The 12,135-nt window shown below is 39.8% G+C and overlaps 1 protein-coding gene across 5 annotated transcripts in view; it reads right to left on the reverse strand.

The window, feature by feature from the left end:
* Nucleotides 1-1,316: 1,316 nt before the first annotated feature.
* DNAJC13 (DnaJ heat shock protein family (Hsp40) member C13) overlaps nt 1,317-12,135 on the reverse strand; it is a 54,374-nt gene continuing 43,555 nt past the window's right edge. For 4 of the 5 annotated variants that reach the window (XM_072033403.1, XM_072033401.1, XM_038174286.2 and 1 more), the window contains 12 exons: nt 11,681-11,772; nt 11,250-11,349; nt 10,801-10,875; nt 10,557-10,669; nt 9,968-10,137; nt 9,584-9,626; nt 8,651-8,824; nt 7,659-7,838; nt 7,247-7,387; nt 6,630-6,773; nt 5,581-5,680; nt 1,317-2,161 (listed from right to left, as the gene is read on the reverse strand). In XM_072033403.1, the coding sequence (XP_071889504.1) occupies nt 2,064-2,161; nt 5,581-5,680; nt 6,630-6,773; nt 7,247-7,387; nt 7,659-7,838; nt 8,651-8,824; nt 9,584-9,626; nt 9,968-10,137; nt 10,557-10,669; nt 10,801-10,875; nt 11,250-11,349; nt 11,681-11,772 (1,430 nt within the window). In that variant the 3' untranslated portion in view covers nt 1,317-2,063. Of the gene's footprint in view, nt 2,162-3,332; nt 3,863-5,580; nt 5,681-6,629; nt 6,774-7,246; nt 7,388-7,658; nt 7,839-8,650; nt 8,825-9,583; nt 9,627-9,967; nt 10,138-10,556; nt 10,670-10,800; nt 10,876-11,249; nt 11,350-11,680; nt 11,773-12,135 lie in introns of those variants that run through there. The other variant, XM_072033404.1, reaches the window with a different exon arrangement.

Raw genomic sequence — 12,135 nt, forward strand, 5'->3', positions numbered from 1 at the left:
AAGCCCTCTAACTTTTTATTGTAGAGTCAAAGCAGTTCTCATTTGGCAATTTCATACGATTTATGGCAAGTTGACAAACTTAATTACTGATTAAATGACAAACCATTGAACAAATAAATGCTGTTCTTCCCCTTTCCAAAGCTTGGTGTCAGTCCAATCCCCTTTCCTCCCCTTTATCCTGCTCTAAACTCTCCTCATTTTCACCAAATGTTACACTCTGAACTCCCTCTTCCTCCCTTCAAGTGGGACTAGGGGCAGTACAGGAGCAGGTTGTTGTCATCTGCTGTTCCTTACATTGTTCCCTCAAAGTCATCTCCCATTTCTCCTTATCAGCACCATTTTTTATCATCATTCCTTGCAACTTTCGTTTTGTGCAGCCTCACAAGCCTCCTCCTGGCTGCAGCTGCTCCTGCCCTTTCTTGAAGATGTCTGAGATTCAGAGGCATCTTCTCTGGAGTGTTGAAGTTTTGGCTGGAACCAAGACTGGTTTGCACAGGGCAGTTCACGCTTCCCTCAGCCACCAAACCAGGCTCTGCCATTTGTGCCCATCCCTGAAGTTCCCAAAGGACACAGTTCCTCAGTGCTGTGTCTGTAACAATCCCCTGACACAAGTTACTTAGCACAGAACTCACTAATACAACAGAAGCAAGCAGATTAGAACTAATGACAGTGTTGTTTTCTGTATTTTCTATAGAAGTAGGACAGTACAGGTAGAATATTTCAGCTTTTACGGGGCAATCGATAATTAACTTAACAATAAAAGCGATTACGTTTCTGCATAACCAACCTTAGCCTGATGTCACGGCTCAAAAAGAAATAGCTGTAGGGCGTAAGGTCAGAACTTGCTCCAGTTTCATCCTGAAGACTGAGGAGAACTAGATGAGCATTCACCTGAAAGGCATTCCAGCAAGAGCTGCTGAAGTCAGGGTGGTACAGTTACCAAGTACCTGCAACAGGAAGCTTTCTGCAAATAAGTTTCTTTGTATCAGTGCATTATACCTACAAAATAACAGCTTTCAAGCAAGTGATAACGTTTTTCTGTATTCCCACTGGTATTTGTTTCTTCTTGCCAAGACTGTTCCCAGGAAGCTAAGGATGTCAACAAGTCAGTTGCTGAAGTCAATTTCAAATACAAGACAACCTATGCTGTACCACTATTCATCATTTAGTAGCTCTGCTCTGGAGTGTCAGAGCCTGCACAACATATTTCTCCAAGCAACGAGTCCTAGGAACCTCGTTTAGCCACATGCAAATTAAGATCTTTGGCCACCCTCATTTCCCATACCCTCAAAGAACTGCTACATAAGAACACCAACTTTATCTCATTAACAAGGCTCTTAATTCCCTTTATTTTAAAATTTTATGTACATATGAATGATCTGTATAATGTACACTCAATATAGAAAGTTTTTATATACTGGATAATGTATAGAACATTTCACAATTACACTAATTTCTTACATAACATGTCAACCTTAAGTTTTTTTGCTGAAGCTTTTTCAATTTGGTAAAGCCAGTTATACATACAAGTGTCTAACGCTGTTTGATCTCAGGAAGATAACGTTAATGATTAAGGACATCAGTGAACTGGTGCGGGGAGAAACCCTTTGGAAGTCAAGTTCAATGAGGAGTGATCATGTCAGACTGGGAACAGAAGGGATGCCCTTTTAGTGGGGGTTGGTTGGTGAGGTCAAAGTGATTTTAGCCCAATTCCTCTAGACTGTAGCTCAACTCCAGTCATGCTAAGTCATAAAATATAAAAACTAGGAAAGTTTGATTCACAGTCTTGTAAACAAATATAAAGGAACAAAATGTGCTTACGTACAGCAAGAAAAAAATTCTTGCGTACCCATTTCAGCTGATCCACAGAGTGCTTTCTTATGTTACAGTGTGATAGTTAGAATCACCAACTTTTTCCTAAAAAACAGTCATAGAAAAAGGAATAACACTGTCATTAAACACTTGGAAAGGCAGTAAGTTCACTTCAATGTGTTGGAGGAAAACGCTGTTCCTCGTCACTGGCCAGTCTGCCTTTGTGCCTCTTTCACACGAATTTCTAGTCCTTAGCTGACATCTCCCACTTCGTTGTCTACCGGGGGTGGTATGTTGGGCATTACAGATGACGTCGTCCCTGCAGTAAGGTAGCCAGCAACTCCGGGGCCTTTTGGGAAGAAAAACAGAATACTGGCAATTAGTTTAGCTTCTAAAAAGTGATTTAACAGCTTCATTTTAGGCTCATTGATTTTTGTAGGTCTCCTCCAACTGAACTACTCTAATTTCCTCTAGTAGCTCAAATACATCATCGAAGTCAACCCAACAACTTAACCAAGCATTTAAGTTTTCATTTAGATTGTACAATTCATGGGAATCTAGGACCAGTAGCAATTACGGCAGCTTAGTCCCTTTAGTCACTAAGTGGGTTAGCGTGTGTTGACCATTCTCAGACTTCACAATATTTTTCCTCTGATGTGCCAAACAAGTCATAAAAAATCCACCCATTATCCAGCTCATTTTCTACCACCGAAGTGGCAGTAAAGAGGAGGCACTTTCTGCACCAAGGAGAGGACCTGCTGCAGGTGAAATGCCACTACCAGGCTCTACATTTATGCTTTCATCACTAAGGATTTTCCCTGCCACGTATTTAAAATGGAAGCTCACTGTGCTGCCTCAAGCCTGTCTACGGGCTTTGTGCCCTTCCGTAAAAACTCAGCTTTGCACTGCAGACATGGATCGATCCTCTCCTCAAAGTCTAGAGGTAACGTTTAGTCATAAAGAAACTAGAACCAAATGGAATAAGGACTCAGTGCTGCAGCATGAGGTGCTTCAGCAACAATCCTTATTAAATCAGTGATCATAGAGAGCTGACAATCCTCGATGTGTTCCTGCATCAATAAAGTTAAAGGGTTAAGCTGAGGCAGGGGAAGTTTAGGCTTGGCATCAGGAGGGGGTTCTTCACAGAGAGAGTGGTTGCACACTGGAACAGGCTCCCCAGGGAAGGGGTCACTGCACCGAGCCTGACTGAATTTAAGAAGAGATTGGACTGTGCACTTAGTCACATGGTCTGAACTTTTGGGTAGACCTGTGCGGTGTCAAGAGTTGGACTTGATGATCCTTAAGGGTCCCTTCCAACTCAGGATATTCTATGATTCTATGAAGTTACTGATTTGGTATCTTTCCTTCAGCCTACACTGCTGATCTTTGACACGGTAAGTTCTGCTGGCTTCTTTGCTATCCCATTAAGTCATCTTCACCAATTTCTCCTGTATTTATCATCCCCTTTACTCCCCACCCTCCCTTCTCCCACTGCAGCCTGGAGCCAGAACATCAGAGTGTGGTTTCCCTCACCTCAGTGCAAACAGTCCTGTGCTATGACTGCAAGCAAGGAAACAAAGCAAGCAGTGCCTTTGGCACAGCAATCCCTGGCTTTGGAAGGGATTCTTTGACAGCACAGTGGCACCTGTGAAGGGCCAGACCCACTTGTACACAACCTAGTACAAAAATTCCACTAGTACTCTCGTCCCTCTAACTCTTTCATCATGAATTATGCCTAAAATGCTTCAGGAGTTAGTTCATCCGTAGAGCCAGCCATTATCAGCTGCTGCAGATTTTAGTTTTCTGCTGCTTGCAGAAAGAAGGCAAGTTTGTCAGCGTTTTGCAGTCTGGGAACACACATTTGTTACAATTCGGTGACATGCATCCGTTATTGGGAAGGTAGCAAAGGCTGCGTGCATTTTGCAAGATGGTATCTACCTGCTTTAGAGAGCTACACAGAAGTTAGCAAGCTGCCTGGCAGAGCAGATCTAAAGCCCACTTCTCAGGTGAAGGGGACTGCTGCCAGTTAGAAGGGAAGGAGAAGAGACACCTGAGGGAAGAGAAATAAGCAAGGGAAGTTTCAAGGGAAGTGCAAATAGCAAAGCAATTTGAAGCAAAAGGTAAGGCAGAATATAAGATAAGGCAGGTTAAAAAAAATTGCAGTTCATTTTCCATCTATACTTTTGTGTCTTTTGTTACTTTTGTAACAGCATCTTCGTTCTGTATTTGCAAGCACTTAAACATCAAGCGATTTCAATGCAGCACAGTCCCTAAGGCAGTTCGATAGCTATGTTGCCCCCACTCTCAAGCTTGTCAGTTTCTGGCATGTAGTTTCAGCTCTTTGCCAGTAATCAGACAGGGTTTACAGCACATTTCTAATCCATAGTATCTACAAAATACCGAAGAAGTCAGCACCAACCGCATCAAGAGTTCAAGTATTCTTTGTCAAAGTGGCACTAAATTGCTGTAGTGCAATAAACAGTAAACTCCTGTTCAGAGCTGAAGCACTGCATTTTTCCTGTGTGGAAAGACACAGGAAGTGTTGCCACAAGTATCTATGCACCAAACAATAAGCAGCTGCTTCTAGAATGTAAAGTTCTAGACTTTAAAACCTTTTTCTTTATTTTCTCAAAATACATGCCAGGATCATGCAAGGAACTTTTCTCTCTACATAGCCATCTGATTTACACACCTCTATTTTAGTTGCAGGCAAAAGCTCAATCAAGATTCCCACATTAAACTAAATGAGAAAGTTCGACGCAGCATATGGAAGTGCTCACACTGACTTGTCAAAAAAAAAAACAAAAAAACTAAAGCCACAGTTGGGAAGCTAAACTAAGAGATTAAGTTATTTCTTGCACTCGCTTAGCTGCTGACTAGTAAGGATTCAAAGTTTGAATCAGGTTTTGCATTAGAAATAATTTACTATAATGCAGTTATACAGAACGGTTTCAGATTCAGCAAGTAATCTGTGATCAAGTACAGCACAAACAGCAAGAGCACTCTTCCACCCTGCAAGCCAGACTGTGGTGGCACCCCTGGGGCACAACTTCAGTCCTGGCACCAGCAGGGGGCTCACCCAGAACACACCCCAGGTGTGTTCCAGTGTAAGCTGCAAGCTGCAAATACAGGTAACAAGGCTGTTCCCACGAGAGAATGGCTCTGCCAGTGCACTGAGCCTTACTGGGAAATGGCTTCACACTCAGGACTGCTAGCACTCAAACTGTTCTGTTACCATCACTACGTGCCTTGTGCTAAAGGAGCGTAATTCACGTGGCCCAATTAATGTAGTTCTGCTACTTAAAGTACCACCGCCTTCAGACAAAACCTAAGTTTGATTTTTGAAGAGTTTTACCTCCCCCATCCCCAACTTCAGAAAGCAATTTGCTGTAGGTTCAGTCTACCTGAGTCCTAACAAAGTGAAAAGTTACTCTTGTTCATTAGATATCAATAAATCTCTACCACTACAGTGTACTTGCAAGACTTGCCAGTGTCCAGACTCCACTGTGCTGATATTTTAAAAGTAGATACAGCAAAAACTATTCACAAAAATAAGTTATCTACCAGGAAAAAAACAAAAAACAAACACCACCACCACCAAAAAACTTGATAGAAATACTTTTAGAAGTTTAACATTTTTACAGCACTTGCTCTTCAGGCCACATGACAGCACTAGATCCTAAGGATAACCACTATCCCCAGAGTCAAGTTGGGACAATCAAGTAACAGTTTGCTATGATTCAGAACAAATAGGAAAGGGTTGCTGACCTGTGAGGTATCCTGCTGTTTGTGTCTCAGAAATGAACAAGTCATGTTTCTGATCTTTGAAGGCACTCCACACAGAAGAACGGGACAGAATTTCATTTACCTATAGTATTGGAAGAGATTAACAGTAACACTTGCAATGTTCTAGAGGAATAAACTTCTTTTCTAGAACCAAATCTTTCTGAAGGGATTACAAAATAGTACAGCACATACATCCATAGTGTTGCTGCAGTTGTCTACAACAATACTCATCAGGACAAACAAAAAAGCAATTTACATTTCTAACAGAAGTCCTGAAGAGTTATCTGTAAAAACCTAGCTGAAGAAAACTTCAAAAACATTTCTGGCACTTGGAATTGGTCTTTTTGCCTAGTACTCTTCACCATACATTGAACCAGTGACTCCTCCACAGGAAACAGATTGAGAAGTTCCAACATGACATAATTTTGTAGTTGCACGATATTAACATTCTAGGCTTGACAGCCATAATAAGATAAAACAAGGGATGTTCAGAGTCGTATGTACAAAGTATGTACAAAGTATGTACAAAGTATGTACAAAGTATGTACAAAGTATGTACAAAGTATGTACAAAGTATGTACAAAGTATGTACAAAGTATGTACAAAGTATGTACAAAGTATGTACAAAGTATGTACAAAGTATGTACAAAGTATGTACAAAGTATGTACAAAGTATGTACAAAGTATGTACAAAGTATGTACAAAGTATGTACAAAGTATGTACAAAGTATGTACAAAGTATGTACAAAGTATGTACAAAGTATGTACAAAGTATGTACAAAGTATGTACAAAGTATGTACAAAGTATGTACAAAGTATGTACAAAGTATGTACAAAGTATGTACAAAGTATGTACAAAGTATGTACAAAGTATGTACAAAGTATGTACAAAGTATGTACAAAGTATGTACAAAGTATGTACAAAGTATGTACAAAGTATGTACAAAGTATGTACAAAGTATGTACAAAGTATGTACAAAGTATGTACAAAGTATGTACAAAGTATGTACAAAGCTCATTTCAGCACTTACCTGTTCTCCATACTGTAGGCTGCGAGACATGGATTTCAGAGTTTTAACAATCTGAGCTTTTGTCGCAGATGGGCTTTCCAGGTTCTCAAGACCAATACCTTCAAGCAGCTTTAGAAGATAAGGGACCAGATCCGCTTTCAAAGCCTAGAACCATACACAAAAGAGTTGTCTTAACACAGACTAGTAAGTTCCACGTGTTCAAGATGTTTTACATTCTGGGACTGCTATCATTAGCACGAAACAAAAGTAACAACAGCTTGTATGAAGTATGTTTAGCTAGGCAGTTTTCCTGAGTAACCCAAATAACCACAAGCAAAAGCAAAGATTGCTGTCCAGCGGTTCAGCTCTGTGTATGTACAATTTCAGTTGATTTAGCTGCTATTCCCATGTTATGCTTTCTCAGCAGCCATGAACCAGCACCACCCTATGCACAGTTCAAGCTTCAATGCTCGGGCAACATCCCTGGCCAGATCTTCATTTGGGATTTCTCACTTCTCCAACATGAAAAGCACATTTAAAAGCCTCCTAGACACTGAAGTTGAATGGTACCTCTGTTCCTATGAACAGATTAGGTAGCCAAACATCACGTTTCTGTAGACCGAGCACATACTACTTACTTGAGCTACTAAGTCATTTTGTTCCTTCTGAAACATTCGATTAAGTGCTTCACAGGCTACACCAATTACATCTGGTCTCTTTTTCATTCCATTCATGAGAGGGCTAATGGTCTCAAGCGATGCCATTGCTCGAACACAAAGCTATGAAAAAAAGAAAAACGGAAATAACCAGAATACTTGATTTATTTTATGCAAAGCTTGATTATGGCAAATCTGGTCAACCAACCATAAATTCCCATAAGAAACAATGTTTCTCAGTTCCTTTAACCTGCCAATTCTCCATTCATCAGCTAAAGTCCCTGTTCACTTGGTACGTGGTATTTACAGTCAGCATAATTCCCTTCTACAAGCATTACTAACCACCATGAATACTCTAACTACGCTGTTCTGGAACATTTAAATGATTCTGTACCTCATTGTCAGACAATATGTGAATGACACGAATGGCACTTTTCGGAATGGCGTTGTTCTTGTGGTTCATGGCTTGGATGATCTTGTGAAGATGCCCAAGTGGAGGGACTTGATCAGCTAGCTGAGGCTGAGCACTGAACAGGCACACAGTTGCTGTGGTAATGGTTTCTAAGGTTTCCCCCTGTAGGAAAAAAGCAAAACCAGAAAATATAACTCAGTAAAGCCTAACAAATCCCCAAAACAGTAACACTTCTCTTGTTCTGCATTAGATTTTGTTCCTAATGTTTTTATCATGTGATTTTGCTTTGAAACTTAAACTTTAAGAGAATGCAATCAACTCCAAAAGCAGTAGACGTTCACTGAATCTCAGGAACCCAGATTCCATAGAAATTAAGCACCATTTTCAGTATCTAGAGAAGCCAATGTCTGGCTGTAGCCTGTGCACACATAGCACCACAGGTGCTGATGTGCCCAGGAAAAGCCTGACAACATTAAGTCAGTAACTTAATGATATTATTAACCGAATGTTTAACATCCTCATTCCAACTACAGAATGCTAGCTCTACTGTATTAAGCTAATTCTTAGGTGGGAACCATATTTAGGTAATGTAACTTACCCCATCAGAGTGGGGGTGAGTGTTAGAGAAGGACATTAGAGTTGTCAAGACATGAAAGTTTAGGATGCATAAAGCAAGAGCTATTTTCTTGGGTTGGTCAGTAAACGAATAATTAAGAACAATTTCTTAAGTCTTGTCACTACTGTAACATAAACCTTCAAGACTTACCAGAGCTACTTGTATGGCTTCCAAGGCTTTAGAAGCACTGACTTGTATTTAGAAGTTGCTTATGTAAAAGCATGTAGGTATGTTTAAAGTAGACAAACCATTCGTGTTGTGAAGGAAGTGTGAGAACTGAAGTTAATCAGATACTAGAAGACCAGTAGCATGAGACTTCTAAGCAAATTCAAAGAACAGAGTAAAAACTACAACTTACATGGGGGTTATTTTTCTCCAGTAGTTCAGTAAACTTTTCCAGCAGTGCAATGAGAAATTCCCTTGGTTTCCGTAAAACCCAGGCCGGCTGGGCAATAAAAATCCTTAAGAAGACTCCCCCCACCGAAAGTTCACCATCTGCCTCACCATACACCACAGCAAAGTCTTCAGGCAGCTATTAAGTTGTAAAGAAAACAGGGAGTTATTACTCGGCAAGGAATATTTGCAAGATCTGTAATTCTAACATCATAACTGTGGGACTGAACTATTCTTCAGAATGGAGCTGTGGGAAGACAAATAAGCATCTCATTTTGAAGAAACATGAGATAAGAAGAGTAGAAAGAACATCACAGTGCATGTCATACTGCTACAGTGGACTTTTCTTTCAAAGAACACAAGTAGCTGTGTCTATAGCTATAATGGGGTAAACATTAACAAAAGAGAAGTATGAGTAACACGGCTGATAAAACAGGCCTCTCCTTTCTTCTACCCTTATGAAGGTACCATGGAACAGACATCACCGACCTGACATGATGAACTGGTTCAGGACAGTCCTATCTGAGATGCAGTCTAAGATTTTTGAACATTTACTAACCTGTTGGTTGGTAAATAGTTTTCTATAGCTATGTAATAAGTGACAAGATTTTTTCCTGCAAGCCAGTACTTTCCTTGGTCACTGACTTTTTAGAATGACCCGAATTATCAGAGAACTTGAAGTATTGGTAAAAAAAAAAAAACACTGCTAAGCGTCTGATTTCAAAGCATAAGAAGTAATGAAAAATAAAATTAAAACAGTTATCACAGCACTGAATTCCTGTTGGTACACTGAGTAGTATGAAGAAAGCACATCAACAGAAAGTTACAAACAGGCATGTGTTATCAGTTGTCTTGTATTCCCCCTGGGAGCATCCCAAACAGAAACAGTAACTTTTACCTTCCAGTTAGTGTCAGGGTTGTCCCTCTGAAGTTTAAAGTGCCTTTAAAAAAAGAACAAAGATGGTTTAAGGAGCAGAAGAAGCAGCAGTCTTTCCCTACTGTGACACCACAACAGTCTCCCTCCATTTGTGAAGTATTTCCCATTGCTTAAAACCCCATTCTCCTGCTGCTAAATGTTGTGGCAGTAAACACCTATCTAGATGCATAAACCACTGAGTTATGCCTACAGTATACCACAGGGAACATTTCCTTTTCACTGAAGTCTGGATTGCAAAGATTCCACTTTTTACAGACAGAGCCCTGTGACAGTTTTTCCCCAATAACTCTGGTTCACTAAAGGAGCATCTCCGAGGAAATGCTTAGGCAGCAGGTCTCCACATACTCAAGCATCATCTCTCGAACTGTTGTTGATACTTTCTCCCTGGAGTTGTCATTCCAAATTAACTCAGGATTTTCATGAGTTCCCTCAAAGATATGAACGGCAGCTTCAGGGTTGTCTCTCATAGCATCCATGAAGACACCAGGTAAAAACTTCATTAGCGTAATCCTAACCTAGAAAGGATGAACAGAATTGACATTTAGAATTCCGTAACACCTAAACAAACAAAAAAGACCCTTACTGAAAAAAAGGTTGAGAACCTCAGGAAGTCTAGTTACCTGGATAGTAATAAAATACACACAGTATTATCATTTTAGATAGTCACAGCTAGAGATGGATTTGAAATTGGGGTCCCTAATGACAAAGTCAGTACAAACTGGAACCTGGAACCAAACTGCTTGCAATAGTTACAACAGATACAACACTTGTAGGAATCTGCTCAGAAATTTAAAAAAATTAACTGCTTTTTTGAAAAAACTACTTTCCTCTTCACATGAATGTTTAAATCACAGAACAGTTGGTATTGTTCAGTCTTTAGAGAGAGGTTGGTGTTGTCAACATGAGTTCCAACAAAAGCAGTTCAGATTCTTACCTTTGGACCCACGAGCTTATCTGCAGTCATTTTGGCAAAGAGCTCTGCTGTTTGGGCTCGGACCTGTGGATGAGTTGAGTTGCAGAACATGTCCAGTAAGTAGATTAAAGCACCTGTACAAAGAGATAGGGAAGCATTCTTTTTTTTTTTTTTCTGGTCACAAGTAGTATAAAATTCACTGATTTGACCATCATATTTTGAGTCTACTGTTACAGAAAAAATAGCTTTTGATTTACTACTCTACCTTTTGCCATGGCCTCTTTAATTATTTTTGTGCTTGATGTCAAAGCGTACAAAGTTTCAAGGACCAGTTGCCGACCTGTCAAGATAGATAAGTAGTATTAAGAACTACCGTATAGTTTAACTAATCAAAGATAAACTAACAATGAACATCAATCATACATTCATTCTATTACAGAAACTTATTAATTAATTACTACTCAATTCCTGAAAATAATTAGTCAATGAAATACTACGCAAATTCAAATTCAATTTGAATACCTGCAATTTAAATGCTTCAGCTCACACATTTAAGATAAACAGGTTACTTAGAATGGCTTTTGTAATCATCCCCACTGGAGTACTGTTTTAATGCTACAGTCAATAGTGAGGAGCTCAGTCAACTGCATTCTAACAAGCTTTTGAATCAGAATGCTTTGCCTTGCAAGACTTCAAGAATTATACAGTACATACTTGAAGGTAAGGAATGCAAGAGTGCCAGTAAGTTTGCAAGAACCATCGCTTCAGCAATGTTGTTAACACATTCTTGGTTACTTGTCACTATGTTCACTACCTGTAAAAGGTCAGAAACAAGACGCGATTACATTCTAGATTTTCAGACATCACTAGGAAAATTCAGTGTATGATGAAGCAACTTAGTAGCCAATGTAACTGCACTTACAGTGCTCACTGCCATGAACTTGACTTACCTTGGGGAAAAAGGGGACAAGGACAAGTGAAAAGCTATCAGTTGTTCCCCAAGGGAGCTGCCCGACACCTAGGATCCCAATCCTCAACAGCTTTTTGGTATTACTCTAACAGTTACATAATCTGGTTTATATGCTAATTACAAAGGGCACCCATCGTTTTGGTTGCTTGTTTTGGGTTTGATTGTTTTGTTTTACCTCCAGAGCCAACTGCTGCACCAGGCCAGCTCCATGAACACGCAGAAGGGAGAATATCAACTTAAAGTGACCTATGCATTCACACTCAGAACCTGCAAGAGATCAAGCAAGTTATTCTCTTCACATGAACCAAAACACTCACCGACGGCCATCCCAAGTCTACATTTGACTACACATAAAGACAGTAATGTGTATAGTCTGGCACGGTAATTGCAACAGCTCCTGCAGAACAGGAACTACAACAGAATTAAATTAAACCCCGCATATTAACCTAGCTTCCACAAAGTCTTGATCAATGGTATTTCAAAAGAAAAGGGTACTTCCTCTAAGACAAAAAAACTGAGCTAGTTCTTGGATTATCAATTAACTAATGTAACTAACATGCATTCTTACAAGACAATTAAAGAAGTTCAATTATTTTATTTATCGTTGGTCACCAGTACTTCTACTTGGCT

The sequence above is a fragment of the Anas platyrhynchos genome, chromosome 2, assembly GCF_047663525.1.
Source record: "Anas platyrhynchos isolate ZD024472 breed Pekin duck chromosome 2, IASCAAS_PekinDuck_T2T, whole genome shotgun sequence".
Lineage (NCBI taxonomy): Eukaryota > Metazoa > Chordata > Aves > Anseriformes > Anatidae > Anas > Anas platyrhynchos.